This window comes from Melanerpes formicivorus, unplaced genomic scaffold (genome assembly GCF_026170545.1).
Source record: "Melanerpes formicivorus ecotype bairdi unplaced genomic scaffold, bMelFor1.0.p_v2 SCAF_3, whole genome shotgun sequence".
Classification (NCBI taxonomy): domain Eukaryota; kingdom Metazoa; phylum Chordata; class Aves; order Piciformes; family Picidae; genus Melanerpes; species Melanerpes formicivorus.
In genome coordinates this window covers 3439480-3459316 of record NW_027142355.1, presented here as the reverse complement: position 1 = coordinate 3459316, position 19837 = coordinate 3439480, and the positions used below count along the sequence as shown (strand labels likewise).

General features: G+C 43.2%; 1 protein-coding gene across 4 annotated transcripts in view; it reads right to left on the bottom strand.

Moving 5' to 3' along the window:
* The window catches only part of CPED1 (cadherin like and PC-esterase domain containing 1), a 184526-nt gene that overhangs the window by 128796 nt on the left and 35893 nt on the right, over nt 1-19837 (bottom strand). For all 4 annotated transcript variants that reach the window (XM_068165086.1, XM_068165102.1, XM_068165113.1 and 1 more), the window contains 2 exons: nt 10113-10219; nt 6282-6357 (listed from right to left, as the gene is read on the bottom strand). In XM_068165086.1, coding sequence (XP_068021187.1) covers nt 6282-6357; nt 10113-10219 — 183 coding nt within the window. The remainder of the gene's footprint in view (nt 1-6281; nt 6358-10112; nt 10220-19837) is intronic.

Below are 19837 nucleotides of genomic sequence, written 5' to 3'. Positions count from 1 at the left end.
CCCCTCCTCTTATCTCATCAATCTTCTCACCAGCTCCAGAGTAATGCAAGGACATTGGGGACAGACAGGGCCAATTTGCTAGGCAGAGGGAGAGAAAAGCTGCTGGCGAAAAGGTTAGCATCAGACAGTAAACATATCACACAGTGAGAGCACAGTCGCACAGCTGGACTATCTCGGCTCTTCCTCCCACTCAGTTTCATTACGGTAGTGTCTAGTCTATCCCAAGCCCTTCTGTGTGATTAACACTGTTGGTCAACCCCACAGGTGACCAAGTAAGCATGCAAGACACTCATCTTTAAAGTCTCTGCACCAGTGACATAAAAACACAGCAGAAGTATTACTTTCAAAAGAATCTATGTTCTGGATGGGAAGAGAAAACAGCTATGCATGGCCCAGGCTGGACCTTGGAACTGATGAACTAAGAGAAATATTTATGTGGAAAGACAGGCTCATCTGGATTCCCTAGAGAACAGTTCCCTCTGAACTATACTTCCAGTCTAATTTTCCTGATTTTATTTTTTCTTCCCAGCTTCTCTCCCATCTCCTCAACACAAACTGGAACACAGGAAGTTCCACCCCTCAGTATGAGGAAAAACATCTTTACTGTGCGGGCGACAGAGCGCTGGAACAGGCTGCCCAAAGAGGTTGTGTAGTCACAGTATCACAGTATCACTAAAGTTGGAAGAGACCTCAAAGATCATCGAGTCCAACCTGTCTCCACCGACCTCATGACTAGACCATGGCACCAAGTGCCACGTCAAATCTCCTCTTGAACACCTCCAGGGACGGTGACTCCACCACCTCCCTGTGCAGCACATTCCAATGGCTAACACCTCTCTCAGTGAAGAACTTTCTCCTCACCTTGAGCCTAAACTTCCCCTGGCACAGCTTGAGACTGTGTCCTCTTGTTCTGGTGATGGTTGCCTGGGAGAAGAGACCAACCCCCACCTGGCTACAACCACCTTTCAGGTAGTTGTAGACAGCAATAAGCTCTCCTCTGAGCCTCCTCTTCTCCAGGATAAGCAATCCCAGCTCCCTCAGCCTCTCCTCGTAGGGCTTGTGCTCAAGGCCTCTCACCAGCCTTGTTGCCCTTCTCTGGACACATTCAAGTGTCTCAATGTCCTTCTTAAACTGAGGGACAGAACTGGACACAGGACTCAAGGTGTGGCCTAACCCATGCTGAGTACAGGGGCACAATGACTTCCCTTTCTCTAGAGACTTTCAAGACCTGTCTGAACACATTCCTGTATGATCCACTCTAGGTGATCCTGCTTTGACAAAGGAGTTGAACTCAATGATCTGGATGGTCCCTTCCAACCCCTAGCATCCTATGATTCCTAAAAAGCAGTCATGTGCACAAGTTCCTCTCCCCACCTTCCCACCACCTAGAGGCACTCTGAACATTCAGACCGACCAAAAGATTTTCCATTAAAGAGACAAGGCAAAAAAACCCCAAGCACTGACATCATACTTTCTACAAGTAATTTTCTTTTCTGTATTGATGCAACAGGTATATGAGAAGGTGCAAGCTCTCTTAAATACAAAATCTAGCAGCTTAGGAGTTGCACAACAATAAACAGAATGATATTTGTCAAAAAAAATAACCTTTACCCTTGTACTGCTACTTACCGATATCAATGTTATTGCCTCAGTAAATCCAGTAATCCCATTCTCTTAGCCTTGCTGCCTGATATTTCTTTCTACAACTTAGTGTCTCTCTAGTTAAATCACATTATTCTTAGAGAAGCAACCTTGCATTTTCACTTTTACAAGAAATTGCCTGGCTCCTTGGGGGCTGACTAAATGACAAACACAGTAATAAGAAACCAAGTGATCCTCTTCGACAGGAATTGTGGAGAGGCTCTGTTGACTCAAGCACACAAGAACGAAAATATGTGACTAATTTGACAGGAAACAAACTCTTCTGTGGAGGAAATACTGATAAAAACTGTTCTTTCCCCAAATAATTTTCAAATTGAGGATCAAATAAATCCTAGTAAGTGACAATTTTGCTGTTGTTGGAAAGAAAAGTCTGTCAGGATTCAAGGGGGTAAAAAATGAGGAAATATCTGGCTTTAACAGATGAATAGAAGGGGAAGGGAAGAACCAAAGTCTTTACTGTAGAAGTTTAATTTAGGCCTTATTTATTTATCTAAAATACAATTATTTACACTTCTGAATCTAATTTGACCTTCTATGGGTGACTTTCACTCATATTAAATATAATGTCAGACATCCAGTGATGTCACTTCAGGGCTGAGACACCTTGAGGTCTGGTGTACACAAAGATGACCCCCTCATGCACCACAATCTAAGTTTCCATTCCTGATAGTGGACATCAGTGTTATCTGTACACTCAGTGTGGAGCAATGCAGCTAACCCTAAATTATACTGAAAGTAAATTCTCCTTTGTGCTTGCTCACTCTAAACCAGAAAGGCATAGATTCCATCCAGACTGCCCATCCTATTGGGTGTCCTGGACTCTACATGGTGTCTCAAGTAGCATAAGTGTCTTGTATTGAAACAGATACATCAGTTCCTAGGCCACAGGCTGATAAGGAGACATGGAAATTTAAGAGGTGAATTTTAAAATTTTGTTTTGTTTTTGTTTGGGTTTAGGTAATTTAGGTGCAAACTCTTTAGTTTACTAAACCATGGCTTCAAGTGCCACGTCCAGTCCCTTTCTGAACAACTCCAAGCATGATGATGCCACCACCTCCCTGGGCAGCCCATTCCAATGGCTAACAACTCTTTCTGTGAAGAACTTTCTCCTCACCTCCAGCCTAAACTTCCCCTGGCACAGCATGAGACTGTGTCCCCTTGTTCTGGTGCTGGTTGCCCGGGAGAAGAGACCAACCCCCTCCTGGCTACAACCTCCCTTCAGGTAGTTGTAGAGAGCAATGAGGTCTCCCCTAAGCTTCCTCTTCTCCAGGCTAAACAATCCCAGCTCCCTCAGCCTCTCCTCATAGGGCTTGTGCTCGAGGTCTCTCCTCAGCCTCGATGTCTTTCTCTGGACATGTTCAAGAGTCTCAATGTCCTTCTTAAATTGAGGGGCCCAGAACTGGACACAGTACTCAAGGTGTGGCCTAACCAGTGCTGAGTACAGGGGCAGAATGACTTCCCTGCTCCTGCTGGCCACACTATTTCTGATGCAGGCAATCGAAAGATTAGGGCTGGGGCTTTTTCTTTCTATTTGACAGTTCTTCTGAAGACTGCTGGAATAATCTGGTGTTCCTGGATGGGCAGGACTCAGAAGCCTTCTGTGAAGCACACATACTACTTTGGTTTCAATGGGAAAACACTGATAGGAAAGTGCTAATAATACATTTACAAATGGGCCTTCCCTAAAGACTACCCATGGTGAGTTGACTGTGGCTGGACACCAGGTACCCACCAAGGCCACTCTAACACTCTGCTCAGATGGACAGGAGAGAGAAAATATTATGAAAGTATGGTGACCAAGATAAGGACTGGGAGATCACTCACCAGTTACTGTCACAAGCAAAACAGACTCAACTTAGGGAAATTAATGTAATATATTACCAAATGAATCAGAGTAGTATAAGGATAAATCAAACCAATAAAAAATGCTATCCCCCCAACTCTTTCCTTCCTCCTGGGCTCAACTTTACTCCCAAATTCTCCTCACTCTTCCTCTGCAGAGGTCCAGGTGAAGGGCAATGGAGGTCATGATCAGTTTGTCACACGTTGTCTCCACCACTCTTTCCACCTCAGGGAGAGGACTCCTAACACTTAACCCTGCTTTAGTTTGGGGCTCCTCCCACAGGCAACAGTTTTCCATCAATTTCTCTAATATAAGTCTTTCCTGTAGGCTGCAGTTCTTCATGAACTGCTCCAGAATGGGTCCCTTCCACAGGGTCATCAGTCTTGCCAGTGAAGTTGCTGCAGTGTGGGTTTCTCTCTCCATGGGGCCACAGATCCTGCCAGGAGACTATTCAGGCATGTTCTTGCTCTGGTATGGGATCCTGCATGGGCTGCAGGTGAATACCTGCTCCACCATTAACCTTCATGGGCTGCAAGGACATAGCTTGCCTCACCATGGCCTTCATGCTGGGCTACAGGGGAACCTCCACTCTAGCACCTGGAGCACTTCCTCCCCCATTTTCCTCCCTGACCCTAGTGTTTGCAGAGTTGTTTCTCTCACATTTTCTCAATCCTCTCTTTGGCTGCTGCTGTGCTGCAGTTTCCTTCCCTTTCTTAAATATGCTATCACAGAAGTGCTACCAATGCTGATGTTGGGCTCAGCCTTGGCCAGCAGTGAGTCCATCTTGGGGCTGGCTGCGTTGGTGCTATCAGACACAGTGGATGCTTCTAGCAGCTTCTCACAGAAGCCACACCTGTAGCCCCACTGCTACCAAAGCCTTTCTATGCAAACCCAATACAGGAGAAAACACTAAACAGCTTAACAGACCATGTACACGAAGTAGATTGTACTACAGCTTATGGACACCAGTGAAAATGTGCTTATTATAAGGTGAAAGCTCTGTGTGTGGTGAGTGCCTCTTGTGTTTGTGGTTTGGCAGTAGCAGAACACTAAAACCACTGGAACTGGCCTTTCTCCAAGGAGGGCAAACCAATGTTTTCTGAAGGCAGTTAGTTACAATATGAGTAAGACCAACTGTATGCTGAGGTCCTTGAAATTTTTAGAAGTCTGCTCAAGTTTTTTTTTTTTTTAATGATACTATATTAGAGTACTTTCTAATTCATTTTTCAGTGCAAGGAAACCAAGTCACTAGGCATCACTGAAGGCATACTGAAAGCTCAGTCAAAACAGTGTATTTCACTTACCTGGTGTAGTATGACTTTCTGATAAAGGATTTTCATGGGACCTGGAGAGGTGTTCATTACACTGAGTGTTCCTTCTGATCAGTTTTGACAGTATACAGCACCATGAAAATGGAAATCTCCAATTTAAACTGACTCTCAACATGTATCTCTTTAAGGGAAACACTTCATGTGGGCTTTAAATGTTGGTAAATCTTTAGATAAAACAATGCAAAAATTAAAAGGTAAAATATGGTATACTTAGGTTAGGAACCACCTAACCTCAGCTTTAGTCAGGCATCCAAATATCAGGTATTTAATCTAAGCTACTTGTCTAGGCTCCATTTACAGTGAGCAGTGAGAAGTAATTGAGTAGTAAGGACCTGCAGAAGGTAACTCAATGCACCTACTGTAAAGACATAATTTAAAATCAAATGTAGTGTTTCTAGATGCTCTGTTCTCTCCACTGACTTAAGACAAATACTTGAATACTGCTGCAGAGGATACCTAACTTCTTAATGATTAAATGGGAGAGGGAGAGGGAGAGGGAGAGGGAGAGGGAGAGGGAGAGGGAGAGGGAGAGGGAGAGGGAGAGGGAGAGGGAGAGGGAGAGGGAGAGGGAGAGGGAGAGGGAGAGGGAGAGGGAGGGGGAGGGGGAGGGGGAGGGGGAGGGGGAGGGGGAGGGGGAGGGGGAGGGGGAGGGGGGAGGGGAAAGACTGGACTGACTAGTCTAACATATTTGCCTGCAAACAAGGCTAAATGCTAATGAAATAAATGTGGTGTTGGTTGTTACTAGATCATAAAAAAGACAATGTTTCTTATAAGCAAATTATGTAGTGAAGATAGATAAAAAAATCTAAAGTGGCACTGATGTAGAATATTTAGTAGTGTAATTGAGATCATGTCCCCCCCCACCCCATGGTTTAAGTAGACCGAATATGGTGCACAACAAGGTTTTTTCCCCCAGTTTCTGTTAAAAGCTGAATTTGACCCATAGTAAATTAGAATTCCCTGGCAACTTGCCCATAACCTTTAAACTTTTCTGGTTGATGAACTTAATGCACAAAGGCTTTTTATCAGTAAACTGTGTCTGGATGGGAACCAAACTCCGACTCCTACTCTTTCTCCATGCCACAACATTTTTGTAAAGCTGAACAAACACATTACACCGAACCCAGGGCTTTGAAGTGTAAACACCAATACACATATTAACACAAAACAGTCCAAAAATAAGGCTCTCATATCCACATTGTTTCTGCAGTATGCAATAGCTAAACAATGCAATAACTCTTCACCTGAAAAGACGCTGCATAACTGTGATCTGCATTTAAGTGGTGTCTGAAATGGATTATCATTCTTGTTTCATTCCCACTCGCCCGCATTCATGGCCAAAAATAAAAGTAATTGTTTAAGCCTGATGGTCTCATCTCAGAGGCTTGCTGGGACAGCTATTAAAAGACCATCACCACACATGAAGTTTTAAGAAAGTAGGTTACCTGAAAAGGCTTTCATTATCTGACATAATCCCTCTTTTCTGCAAAGGAAATGCTGGATTTCTGGAAGTAGGTTTACCTGTATGTAAAAAAAATAACAAAACCAAGAAGCTTTAATGATTTAATTCAGGAAAGCACTCTTTTCCTGGAGCCTTCAATAGGTTTGTGTTTAATTCATCAGAGACACTCCATATGCTAATCTCCTGTTGGTATCAAAAGGGAATCACAACTTTGCCAACCTTGCAACGTGGGATAATGAAATTAAAAATGTGGTTTCCTCCTCCATGGTTACCCCAAAACAAAACCTTAAACTTACAGCTTTCCTCCCTGCTGCTGAGTTTTCACTTCTTGCCTGCCCTTTTTTCAGTCTCTGCAGCTTCTCCATTCTCTGTCAGTTATCATTCACTGTCTTGTTCTTTGTGGAAATAGCCTATGCCTCTTGAATTGCTGTGCTTGGTAGCAGTGGTAATCTAATGTAGCTACAGCACACTCAGGCTCTGCAACAAAGAACTCTGTTGCACTGTGGTATGATCAATGCCAGCAACAAGTAACATTAGTCCAATATTTAAAGTCATGCGGAGACACAGGCCATCTGGTTTCAGTCCCTGCTGTGCTGCAGACTTCCTGAGAGAAGTTGGACAATTCCTTTGATCACCTTGTGTCTCAGTTATTCATGTGTCAAACTTCTGGACATTTCAGAGTGATGTAAGGATTATTATATTGCATGGCATTAGAAGTTCAGATACGACAATATTGGTAGAAAGAGTAAAAAGAACAAAACCAAAACATTGTGCAGAAGCCTAGAGTTTTTATGATCTGAATCCAAAGCATATATGTTCCTAGCAAACTGGAACTACTATGAGAAATGCACTTAGATAAGGCAGTCTGTCCCAGGGAACTCCAGTGTATGTGCTCTGGCTTCTGTGGACACACAATGTTTTCTTGTATTCTCATGAAGTCATTCTGCCCCTGTACTCAGCACTGGTTAGGCCGCACCTTGAGTCCTGTGTCCAGTTCTGGGCCCCTCAGTTTAGGAAGGACATCCAGGAACTTTTTTTTTAATTTTTTTTATTTTTTTTTAGCATCACTAAGGTTGGAAGAGACCTCAAAGATCATCGAATCCAACCTGTCACCACAGACCTCATGACTAGAGTAGGGAGGCCATTACTGCCCACTGCAGGCTTGAACTCACAACCTTCCCATTAAGGGTCTTTTGCACTACCAACTGAGCCACATCTGATGCTCAGGAGGCTCAGGGGAGCCCTTATTACTGTCTACAACTAACCGAAGAGAGGCTGTAGCCAGGTGGGGGTTAGTCTCGTCTCCCAGGCAACCAGCACCAGAACGAGAGGACACAGTCACAAGCTCCACCAGGGAAAGTTTAGGCTCGAGGTGAGGAGAAAGTTCTTCACAGAGAGAGTTGTTAGCCATTGGAATGTGCTGCCCAGGGAGGTGGTGGGCTCACCATCCCTGGAGGTGTTCAAGAGGGGATTAGACATAGCATTTGGTGCCATGGTTTAGAAGTCATGAGGTCTTGGGTGACAGGTTGGACTTGATGATCTTTGAGGATTCTTCCAACCTTATTGATTCTATGATTCTATAACTGAACTAAATACCTTTAAAAAGCATTTCTATTTCTTCCAGTCCCTCAGGTCTGAATCTATACTTTTGGGTCTTGTCATTATTATCTGTGTCATTTCACTTGAATCACAGAATTGTAGAATCATAGAATCAACCAGGTTGGAAAAGACCTCAGAGAGCATCAAGTCCAACCTATTACCTAATACCTAACACCTCATGACTAACTAAACCATGGCTTCAAGTGACACATCCAATCCTTTTTTGAACATCTCCATTCCATGGCAAATTACTCTTTCTATGAAGAACTTCTTCCTAACATCCAGCCTAAACTTTCCCTGGTGCAGCTTAAGACTGTGTCCTCTCATTCTGGTGCTGGTTGCCTGGGAGAAGAGACCAACCCCCACCTGGCTACAGCCTCTCTTCAGGTAGTTGTAGAGAGCCATAAGGGCTCCCCTGAGCCTCCTCTTCTCCAGGCTAAACAACCCCAGCTCCCTCAGCCTCTCCTCATAGGGCTTGTGCTCCAAACCCTTCACCAGCTTTGTTGCCCTTCTCTGGACATGTTCAAGTGCCTCAATGTCCTCCTTAAATTGAGGGGCCCAGAACTGGACACAGTACTCAAGGTGTGGCTTAACCAGTGCGGAGTACAGGGGCAGAATGACTTCCCTGCTCCTGCTGGTCACACTATTTCTGACGCAGGCCAGGATGGCATTGACCTTCTTGGCCACCTGGGCACACTGCTGGCTCAAAATATTTCAATGCTTGAAATACAAGCCAAACTGGGTCAAAGGTTTGTTCACATTTTTTCAAACGAAGACCTCAATTTAAGACACATATTTTTACCAACAGCTCAGGTGCTTATTTAAACATATAATTAACTTAAATAAGTAACCTAAATTGTGCCCACAACATGGGGGGCCTGAAAATACCAAGAAATCTTGGCATCACTGATGCTTTGGATTGTAAGTAGAGTGGAGTGCCAGAGCCAGGAACTCCCATGAGGGCCCTGTAGGAGGACAGTGATCCATCTCTCACATTATCAATTGTAGGAGCACTGTCACTGTTTGGAGATGTGCCTGAGTAATGTTTACAAAGGACCAACTGTATTAGAGGAAACACAGTAGTTATACACATGTGAAGCCTAAATTAGTCCAACTTTATCTTCTGTATATGGCATGTTTCTGAAATATTGCATGCTTTTGCTAATTGTTTCTCCCCATTTCTGAATTCCCTTTTCCAACGGGATTAAATTGCTTAAGTTTAGCTTGACTTCTGTAGATGCTTTTTTTGCCTGATATGCTGGTTAAGGCTAGCCAAGAACAGAAAAGTTGAAGCTAAAGAAGAGAAAAGGACAACTTGACTTTGAGTTGTCACAGTTTTCAGTATTTACACTGAAATATTTACATCCAAGATAGCATACTATGTCCAAATGAGAAATTGCTCTCTACAACTACCTGAAGGGAGGTTGTAGCCAGGAGGGGGTTGGTCTCTTCTCCCAGGCAACCAGCACCAGAACAAGAGGACACAGTCTGAAGCTGTGCCAGTTTAGGCTCTTCCCTTCCTCCTGGGCTCAACTTTACTCCCAAATTCTCCTCACTCTTCCTCTGCAGAGGTCCAGGTGAAGGGCAATGGAGGTCATGATCAGTTTGTCACACATTGTCTCCACCACTCTTTCCACCTCAGAGAGAGGACTCCTAACACTTACCCTGCTTTAGTTTGGGGCTCCTCCCACAGGCAACAGTTTTCCATCAACTTCTCTAATATAAGTCATTCCTGTAGGCTGCAGTTCTTCATGAACTGCTCCAGAATGGGTGCCTTCTACAGGGTCAGCAGTTTAGGCTCAAGGTGAGGGGAAAGTTCTTCACAGAGAGAGTCATTCTCCATTGCAATGTGCTGCCCAGGGAGGTATCCCTGGATGTGTTCAAGAGGGGATTGGACGTGGCACTCGATGCCATGATCTAGCCATGAGGTCTTGGGTGATAGGTTGGACTTGAGGATCTTTGAGGTCTCTTCCAACCTTGGTGATACTGTGATACTGTGAGTATTATGTGGGATATAGAGAACGAAATGTTGGTATCTGACAAGTATTTCTCAACAGGTGGGAAATGTGAATAAACTTTTTTACTGATGTTAAACTACGTTGCTACGGTATAAAATAAGAATTAGATACTTTCATTTTCTTGAGTGACTACTGGAATTTGGGGCTAGTCCTGTTATCTCATTCTTCCCACAAAGGTTAACACAATAATTTTATACCTTCTGGAAAAACTCTAAATGATGTAAGTCTTCGGTTTGAATGCAGCCAGCATCATCTTTTTTTCTGGAAGATAAGCAGATCAAAAGATCCCAAGGGCTTATACCACCTATCAGGAAAGGAAAGAAATATATTGAAAAAGGAAATATCATACAATCCCTATTAAAAAAAAAAACAAACCCTAAACAAACAAAACACGGAACCAAATTCTGAGGAACAGCAAACAGTTGGAGTGCTAAGTTTGTGAACAACTAGAGGTGGCAGAAGAAAAAAAGACATAGTCACTACCACTATTCAAGCTTTGAAACTATAGGTATTTCATAGTTGGCACCTTCTGTTATACTGACCTACTGATGTCCAGCTCCCTAGTGTTTGACCTGTTCACCATTCAGAGATGAAAAACCTCTGTAACATGATGCTGCTTTACTTTGTGTTGTTTTTTTCTGAACACCTCAACACACACACTTAAAACACACATCCACTGTACCCTGTGTGATCTTCCGTGGTCTTTCAGTATTGTGAAGTAAATGTTATAGAAGCAATACTAGTTTTGTTATTGAAAACAGCTGGAACTCCTAGTCTAAGTTTTGTTCTAGCAGATTCCTAAATATTGGATGCCAGATTGACAACATCTAGAACTGGTGTACAAGTGGGAATTAAGTTGCACTGAGGAAATTGCTGGCTTCTGAGCTAGTTCTAGGATGCTTCCTCTCTGGGGCAAAACTGATCTGTGGGATGGTAGGGTTCTATGATCAGAAAACAAGCAGCACTGGGGGCAGAGATGGCTGCTTGAAGAGGATCCAAAACTAAATTGCTCTAATTAAAATACCATTATGTATTAGATGATACAAATAGGTCTTGGAGTTTGCCTGTATCATACATGTGAGGTAGAAATGCCAATGTGGCTTCAAAAGAGCTTATGTTCTTCTGTATACAGCCTTCATAATCCGGGCTAGTTAGTGACCATGTCACCTTTCAAAAGATTACCAGAATCATGATATCTGTTGAGGACACCATGAATATGTTCAATAAAGGGTAAAGCATTTCACTGACAGGGTGACAATAAGAAATAAAGAACTTCCAAACAGAAAGGGCAAAGAGAGAAGCTGTACAGCATCCAAGGCAGGGTATGGCATTATGCCAAAGCTCTCTGCAGGACAGCTATTTCACTGATTAGTTGCTTGGTTCTTTTTCATGAGTTTGGGAAGATTATGTGTATTTTATTCCCTTTTGTCCCACTTGTCTGTTATACCATCCTAACCTTATTAGGTTACTCTTGATTATAGTCCTACTGATGGCCCACAGATTTACTTCAGCTGCTTTCCCTCTCCAAAATGTAGTATTTTCCTAACCCAATCACAAATACCTAGCAGGGTGAAGATTTCACTTAAGGAGATATAATAACTTATGTTAAGTACAGTAATGAACTGATTATGCAAAATGAGTCCAAGACTATGAAAGTAACTATCAATTTTTTACTTTTTTTTAATGTTTATAAGCAGGTTGACAAAGCTGTAAGAAATGAATTTTCAGTTACTCCACATCCATTACTGTGAAGAAGTCTTCAATTTCCCATTACAATCACCAGTATTATAGTATAAAACTAATTCAGGCATTGGAAAACTTAGGCAAGGCAGATTCACTGCGTGCACCTTTGTGAAAGAGACTAATAAAAAATTGCAGGTGGGTAAAAATGGTACAGATTGCAAATAAATGAAACATTAAAGACACGTGCAAGCAAATACTTCATTTTACTGCAAAAGATGGAGGGTGTTAACAACCTACTCAATAGCCTCACCAGCTATGTAATTATCAGATAAGCAAGTCGTTATGCCTCTGGCTAAACACATTTGAATAAATCATTATAATTACATATAAAGCACAATGCCAAGCTGCCTGCAAATTGAAAGGGAACTGGAGGGAACTCCATTTCTCAGAAGCAGTTAATTTCTTTCCCTTGTTTATTGTTACGCATCCTGGCCAGCAATGAATTTGATCCCTGACTTGAAAGGGTACGCTGCTCTTTGGCTTTAGGACACAGCAGAGTTATCAATATGAATGTCCTGAAGAGAAGAAGAGGAAAAAGGGCCCTCAGATCTAGTGTGTTTCTGAGCCAGTGTCCAGGAAGTAGAATAGTTAACTGCTAGGAACAATTTTTCAGGAGGGGTTGAATGCTTGCCATTATTTGTGGATTTTATTTAGAGTAATCAGACTTCTAGCCAGTTATTTCAGTACAGAACAATCAGAACTGAGCCATGTCTATTTATAGCAAACAGGAGACTTCCTATTAGAAAAATAACATACACCTAGTACTGTCCCTCAGACTCAGGCTGACAGAGCAGTAGGACTTGTATTTGAAGTATCAATATATTCCTGATCAACTACACCTGAAAAAAAGTGTTCTTTGAAAACAAAAATGAGAGAGTCATGTGTGACAACAGTTATTTAGCTCTGGAAGAGACTCCCTCATGAACTGACAAGGCCTAGGAATTGCCTGTGTCATTCTGCACACAGCTTAACCTTTCGTGGAAACCCAACAGCTGTGATTATGAGCCAGTCTCCCTTCTGCAGGTGCAATAATTATCAAACCATATCTCATCAAAACAGTGCTAATGTTCCAGCATTAATATTCCAGCAAAGGATCTCAAGCTGTGAGACACTGTATTTTAATATAAAAGAAAATCCTTTTCACAAAAATTAATTCTAAAGCAAAGTAAGGTACAACATGTGCCCAATTCATTTTGCCCCGCTAGGAGCCTCATCCTGAATTCTGATATGAAAGAACTTGGAAAATTAAACACCATTTTAGTCTTTCAGGCACATCTTCCTGCATGTCATTCATTTGAGGCAATTAAAAGGCTGGTTGGCTTTATTTTTACTTCAATTTCTACTTAATTTGAAATTTTGCACTCGCTTGCACCAGCAGCCCAAAATTAATCAATTTGGAAGCAAAAAGGCTGGGGAGAGGTCTTGAGTACAAGCCCTATGAGGAGAGGCTGAGGGAGCTGGGGTTATTTAGCCTGGAGAAGATGTCTACAACTACCTGAAGGGAGGTTGTAGCCAGGTGGGGCTTGGTCTCTTCTCCCAGGCAACCAGCAACAGAACAAGAGGACACAGTCTCAAGCTGCACCAGGGGAAGTTTAGGCTGGAGGTGAGGAGAAAATTCTTCACTGAAAGAGTAATTGCCCATTGTAATGTGCTGCCTAGGGAGGTGGTGGAGTCACCATCCTTGGAGGTGTTAAAAAATGGATTGGATGTGTCACTTGGTGCCATGGTTTAGTTGTCATGAAGTGTTAGGTATTAGGTAATAGGTTGGACTTGGTGATCTCTGAGGTCTTTTCCAACCTGGTTGATTCTATGATTCTAAGATGACATGGAACAGCCAATATTTGTTTGTCAAGAATGTGTATTTCTTCTTCATTTGAAAAAACTAAACTCTTCATTATGAAAAGGGAATTTTTGGAGAGCTGAACTGTTTAAATTTTTCAGTAAGAAACTGAAGGAATAGCAAATGCACTCATAAATGGCAAATTGCACCTTATTGAGAGGCAGTATGAGCACTTTGGGAAACACAAGAAGAATTGAAAGTAATTTTGATAAATGGTCCAAATTCAACCTCAGGAAATCCAGAACAAGTTAAAAGTGCCATGACTCAAAAGGAGAAATCAGATGGATAAATAGATTCGGCCAGAGAGCAGTACTGCAGAGAAGAACCAGATTTGTAAGTGGTGCATGATTTAATGTAATACCATTGCAAAACACCACCCCACCCCTCCACCCCTTCCCCAAGTGTAAATAGCTTTGGAGTTGCTGGCAAAGATTTATTGGTGTTGAAATAGTTGAGTGCTTCCCTTTAACATTGCAGTTTGGATTTATTCCGTGTCAATTCCCCATAGAATTCTAAGTAACAGAGTCTATTTCATTATATTCATGACCCTGCAGACATTAAGCCTTGCAAGCCAGCCTGTTTATGGGTGTTACCTACAAGGAACACCGGCTAATCCTTCTGCTGCAGATAGTGTTGGTCATACATCATCAGTAATACCGTTTTTCAGTTTTGGAAAACACAGTTTCAGTAAAGGCTTACAAAAAGAAGAAGGATTTTGGGAGACCTTATATTGAGTCTAACTGAGATTAATCACAGAATCACAGAATTGTTTTGGTTGGAAAAGACCCTTAAGATCATCAAGTGCAACTTTCCACCTAACACTACCATAGCCATTAAAACATGTCCTGAAGTGCAATGTCTTTCATACTTCTTGAACACCTGTAGGGACAGTGTCCACTACCTCTCTGGGTAACCTATTCCAATGCTTGACAATTCTTTCAGTAATATCCAAACTAAACCTCTCCTGGCACAATTTCAGGCTATTTCCTCTTGTCCTGTCACCTGATATGAGGAAGAAGAGACCAACGCCCACATCACTACCACCTCCTTTCAAGCAGTTGTAGAGAGCCTCCTCTTCACCGAGCTGAACAATCCCAGCTCCCTCTGCCACTCCTCCTAAAACTTGTTCCCTAGAGCCTTCACCAGCTTCATTGCTCTTCTCTGGACATGCTCCAGTACCTCAGTGTCTTTCTTGTAGTGAGGGCCCCAAAAATGAACACAGTATTCAAGGTGCAGCCTCCCCAGTGCTGAGTACAGCTTATCACTTCCCTTCTCCTGCTGGCCACACTATTCCTAATACTGGCCAGATTGTTAGTGGTCTTCTTGGCCACCTGAGCACATTGCTGGCTCATGTTCAGACATCTGTCAACCAGCACCCTGAGGTCTTTCTCTATTGCAAAGCTTTCCAGCTACTGTCCCCTAAATCTGTAGCATTGCATGGGGTTCTTGTGGCCCAAGTGTGGCACCCAGCACATGACTTTGTTAAACCTCATACAAATTACCTCAATCTGGATGTTCAGGTCTCTTTGCAGAGCTTTCCTACCCTCAAACAGACCAACACTCACACCCAATTTAGTGTAATATGCAAAGTTACTGGGAGTGCACTCAATTCCCTCATCCAGATCATTGATAAGTATACTGAAGAGAGTTGTCCCCAGCACTGAGCCCCGGGGAATATGACTTCTGACCAGCCACCAACCAGATTAACACCATTCTTTGGTTTTGTCCATCCAACCAGTTCTTAACCCAGAGAAGCATGCATCCAAGCCATAAGCGGCCAGTCTCTTCAGAATGATGATGTGGGAAATAGTGTCAAAGGCTTTATTGCACTCCACATAAACATCATCCACATCCTTTTCCTCGTCCATTGAGACGTAGACCCTTGTCACAGAAGTGGATGAGGTTTGTCATGCAGGACCTGCCCTTCATGAACCTGTGCTGACTGGGCCTGACCACCTGGTTTCCCCACACATGCTGCGTAATGGCACTCAAGATGTTTTGCTCCATGACCTTCCCTGGCACCACGGCCAGACTGACAGGTCTATAGTTCCCCCAGGTCCTCTTTCCAGTATTTCTTGTAGATGGGCATCACATTTGCTGATCTCCATTCAGATGGGACCCCCTCAGTTCACCAGGACTGGTAAATGATGGAAAATGGCTTGGTGAGCATTTCCACCAACTCCCTCAGTACCCTCAGGGGTATGCCTTTGTGTTCCATAGACTTGTGTGTGCAAGCAGCAGGTCACTAACCATCTCCTCTTGGATTATGGGGACTTCATTCTGCTCCCCATCCCTATCTTCCAGCTCAGGGGGCTGGGTATCCAGTGAACAACTGGTCTTACTACCAAAGACTGAGGCAAAAAAGGTATTGAGTACCTCATCCTTTTCCTCATCCTTGACCACTGTTTCCCCCTGAATCCAACAAAGGACAGATTCTCCTTAGTCCTCCTTTTGTTGATAATATTTTTGTAGAAGGATTTTGTGTTCTCTTTAACACATGAAGCCAAATTAATTTCCAGTTGGAATTTGTCCCTTCTAATTTTCTCCCTGAATTGCCTCATGACAATCTTGTAGTCCTCCTGCGTGGCCTGACCCTTCTTCCAATGACCATAGTATAGTACCATAGCATCATAGTATCATAGTATCAGTCAGGGTTGGAAGGGACCACAAGGATCATCTACTTCCAACCCCCCTGCCATGGGCAGGGACACCCCACACTAGATCAGGCTGGCCAGAGCCTCGTCCAGCCTGGGCTTAAACACCTCCAGGGACAGGGCCTCAACCACCTCCCTGGACAACACATTCCAGGGCTTCACCACTCTCATGGTGAAGAACTTCCTCCTCATGTCCAGCCTGAATCTCCCCACCTCCAGCTTCATTCCATTCCCCCTAGTCCTATCACTTCCTGAGATCCTGAGAAGTCCCTCCCCAGCCTTCCTATAGGCCCCCTTCAGATACTGGAAGACCACAATTAGGTCACCTTGGAGCCTTCTCTTCTCCAGACTGAACAGCCCCAACTCTTTCAGTCTGTCCTCATAGGAGAGGTGCTCCAGCCCCCTGATCATCCTCGTTGCCCTTCTCTGGACACGCTCCAGCACGTCCATATCCCTCTTGTAATAGGGGCTCCAGAACTGGATGCAGTACTCCAGACTCTCCTTTTCTCCCTAAGCAACAACCAAGTCTCTCTGTTTAGCCAGGCCATTCAACTTTAAACAAGATAGAGGAATATGTTTTACAAAACAGGCTTCAGCCCTGCATTGTACTCAGTTTATAGGAGACAATGGTTTGCTAGTCAAGTTAGGGTGGAAGAATCACCAGATGCCTGAAAGACAGAACTACTGCCTCACTGCCTGGCTCTGGACTGTGGGATGCCTCTCAGTATCTTAGAGTACAGCAGGAGTGTGTGATGGGGTTTAGGGATGTGGGAATTCTACACCTCAGAAGATTTGAGTTTCGCTGATAAAGCTCCAGGGGAAAATGTCCTTTGAAGCCTATTTCTGGTTATGGCAGCTTGCCTGTTCCTCTTGTGCAAAGATCAGAATGCCACTTGTTGGACTGAATGCTTTCTCTGTGTTAGTGATAAAGCCTTTTACAAGTTTTTGATATCACCATTTCATTTGTAGGGCTTTCTTTAAAGGAATATATCATACATAAATGTGCAGGAATTTTTCCCTTAGTGCAGTTGCTGGGAGTATTTTTTTTCTTTTGTTGTGGCTCTCGACAGTGATGAGCTATCATCAATTAGACATCACTAGAACAAAAATGAAGAAATGATCATTCTGCTGATGGAATGTGTAGGAAAAGACACCCAGGGTTCTTGTATTTCCTGAACTGTTCTGCAAAGCACTTGTTCACCTGCACACGCACAAGCCCTCTGCTGTTTCACATGTGCTCCAGTATACTTTTTGAGACTGACTGTACTCTGCCATAACACACAGTCCAGCCCAGTAACCACCTGCTTAACTAGATAAATTAGGCTGCAATCTTTTGGCATATTAATTACAGTGCAGCATTCTAAGTGCAAAAAAAAATCCTCATCCTATGTATGAAGCTGCGATTGCTGGACACAGCAAATTCATTCACAAAATACCTTTTACAGTTGCTGTATAGCTGCCAGGGAAAGGCTGCAGGAATCCTGAGGACAGTCACTATTCAACCCCCCCTTGAGGATGATCAGGATTTTATTTTGGCTCAGCTACCCCCTAACTAAGAGGATCTGAAATGCCAAAGGAAGCATTCACTGTGGATGAGAGGCTGGCAAGAACCAAGTGGAACCAATCTAATTCCAAGGACAGCTAATCTGTCCCTGGGCAGCTAAGCACAAAACATTTCCCTCTGCTCAAGAGTTAATGCACAGCCACATCTGAGTTCAGCATTTGGGGAATGAAATAGCCATCTGAAATCCTATCACAGTGTCTCACCCATAAAAACAGGGCAATGCTTGACTAGTCTGTAACTCTTCTACAAATAACATGGAGAGGTGTTATGTCTAACTACAAATGGGGAGGTGTAAAGCTTCCACTTTTGTCTGAAAAAGGTGAATTATTTATCACTGTTTCTTACTATCAGGAAGGGCCAGGCTGCAAGACTTGTTCTCTTGTCAATCCAAAGCAGAATTTTAAAAGTACAAAAATAAATGAGTGTAACAAGTCAAGAGCTACCTGTTTCTCCCAGAAGTCTTCTCAGATTTGAAAAATGCCTTGGACCTACCTATTGAGTCCATCATCAGTAAATTTGCAGATGACACCTAGCTGGGGACAGGAGTTGATCTGCTGGAGGGTGGGAGAGGCTTTGCAGAGGGACCTCAAGAGGCTGGACAGATGGGCAGAATCCAACGGCATGAGATTGAACACATCCAAGTGCCGGGTTCTGCACATTGGCCACAGCAACCCCATGCAGTGCTACAGGCTGGGGTCAGAGTGGATGGAAAGCGGCCAGGCAGAGAGGGACCTGGGGTGCTGGTTGATAGTAGGATGAACATGAGCCTGCAATGTGCCCAGGAGGCCAGGAGGGCCAATGGCATCCTGGCCTGCATCAGGAACAGTGTGGCCAGCAGGAGCAGGGAGGTCATTCTGCCCCTGTACACTGCACTGGTTAGGCCACACCTTGAGTCCTGTGTCCAGTTCTGGGCCCCTCAGTTTAGGAAGGATGTTGACCTGCTGGAACGTGTCCAGAGAAGGGCAACAAAGCTGGTGAGGGGTTTGGAGCACAAGCCCTATGAGGAGAGGCTGAGGGAGCTGGGGTTGCTTAGCCTGGAGAAGAGGAGGCTCAGGGGAGACCTTATCACTCTCTACAACTACCTGAAGGGAGGTTGTAGACAGGCAGAGGTTGGTTTCTTCTCTCAGGCAAGCAGCACCAGAGTAAGAGGACACAGTCTCAGGCTGCACCAGGGGAGGTTTAGGCTGGAGGTTAGGAAGAAGCTCTACACAGAGATATATTTCCCATTGGAATGAGCTTCCTGGGGAGGTGGTGAAGTCACCATCATTGGAGGTGTTTAGGAGGAGACTTGCTAGGGTGCTTGGTTGCATGGTTTAGTTGATTAGGTGGTGTTGGATGATAGGTTGGATGTGATGATCTTGAAGGTCTCTTCCAACCTGGTTAATTCAATTCAATTCAATTCAATTCAATTCATTTCTATTCTATTCTATTCTATTCTATTCTATTCTATTCTATTCTATTCTATTCTATTCTATTCTATTCTATTCTATTCTATTCTATTCTATTCTATTCTATTCTATTCTATTCCAATCAATTACAATTCTCCTTAGGGGAGTAATTGATAATGCTAAGCAGATGACTTTCTCTAAAGAAGCAAAGAATATATTGCAGGCATAAACACAAGAATGGAGAAGAGACAGGAAAATATTTTCTCCATTTGCATCACATTCAGTTGTAGAAAAAGATCAAGAATCCTTTCTTCAGTCAATGTAAGAGGCAACCACAAATTTGCAGACCTGCACAGGCAAATGATTTAAAGCTGTGTTTTATGCTTTACAGATAACTGTTGTAAGAAAACAAAAGGCAAGGCACCAAAACAAATTGCAGTATTACTAAACTCTATTCATATATTTTTCTATGCAACCCAAGAATGAGCAGAATATTTGGGAATAAAGGTAATTAAAGAACATTCAAAGATGATATTAGCCTGACATGAGGAGAAGAGTACTCTAGTATGTAGGATAGGTGCATTAGATGGTTCTTTGTCAGGGAGATTGTGTCAGGCTAAGAATAATCCTCCACTGAGTTCTGCTACAGATTGTAACTCTGACAACTTATAGGTTTTATCACGGCCTAATCTGTCAATTCAGGCCATGAAAATAAGATATCAAAATACTTTCT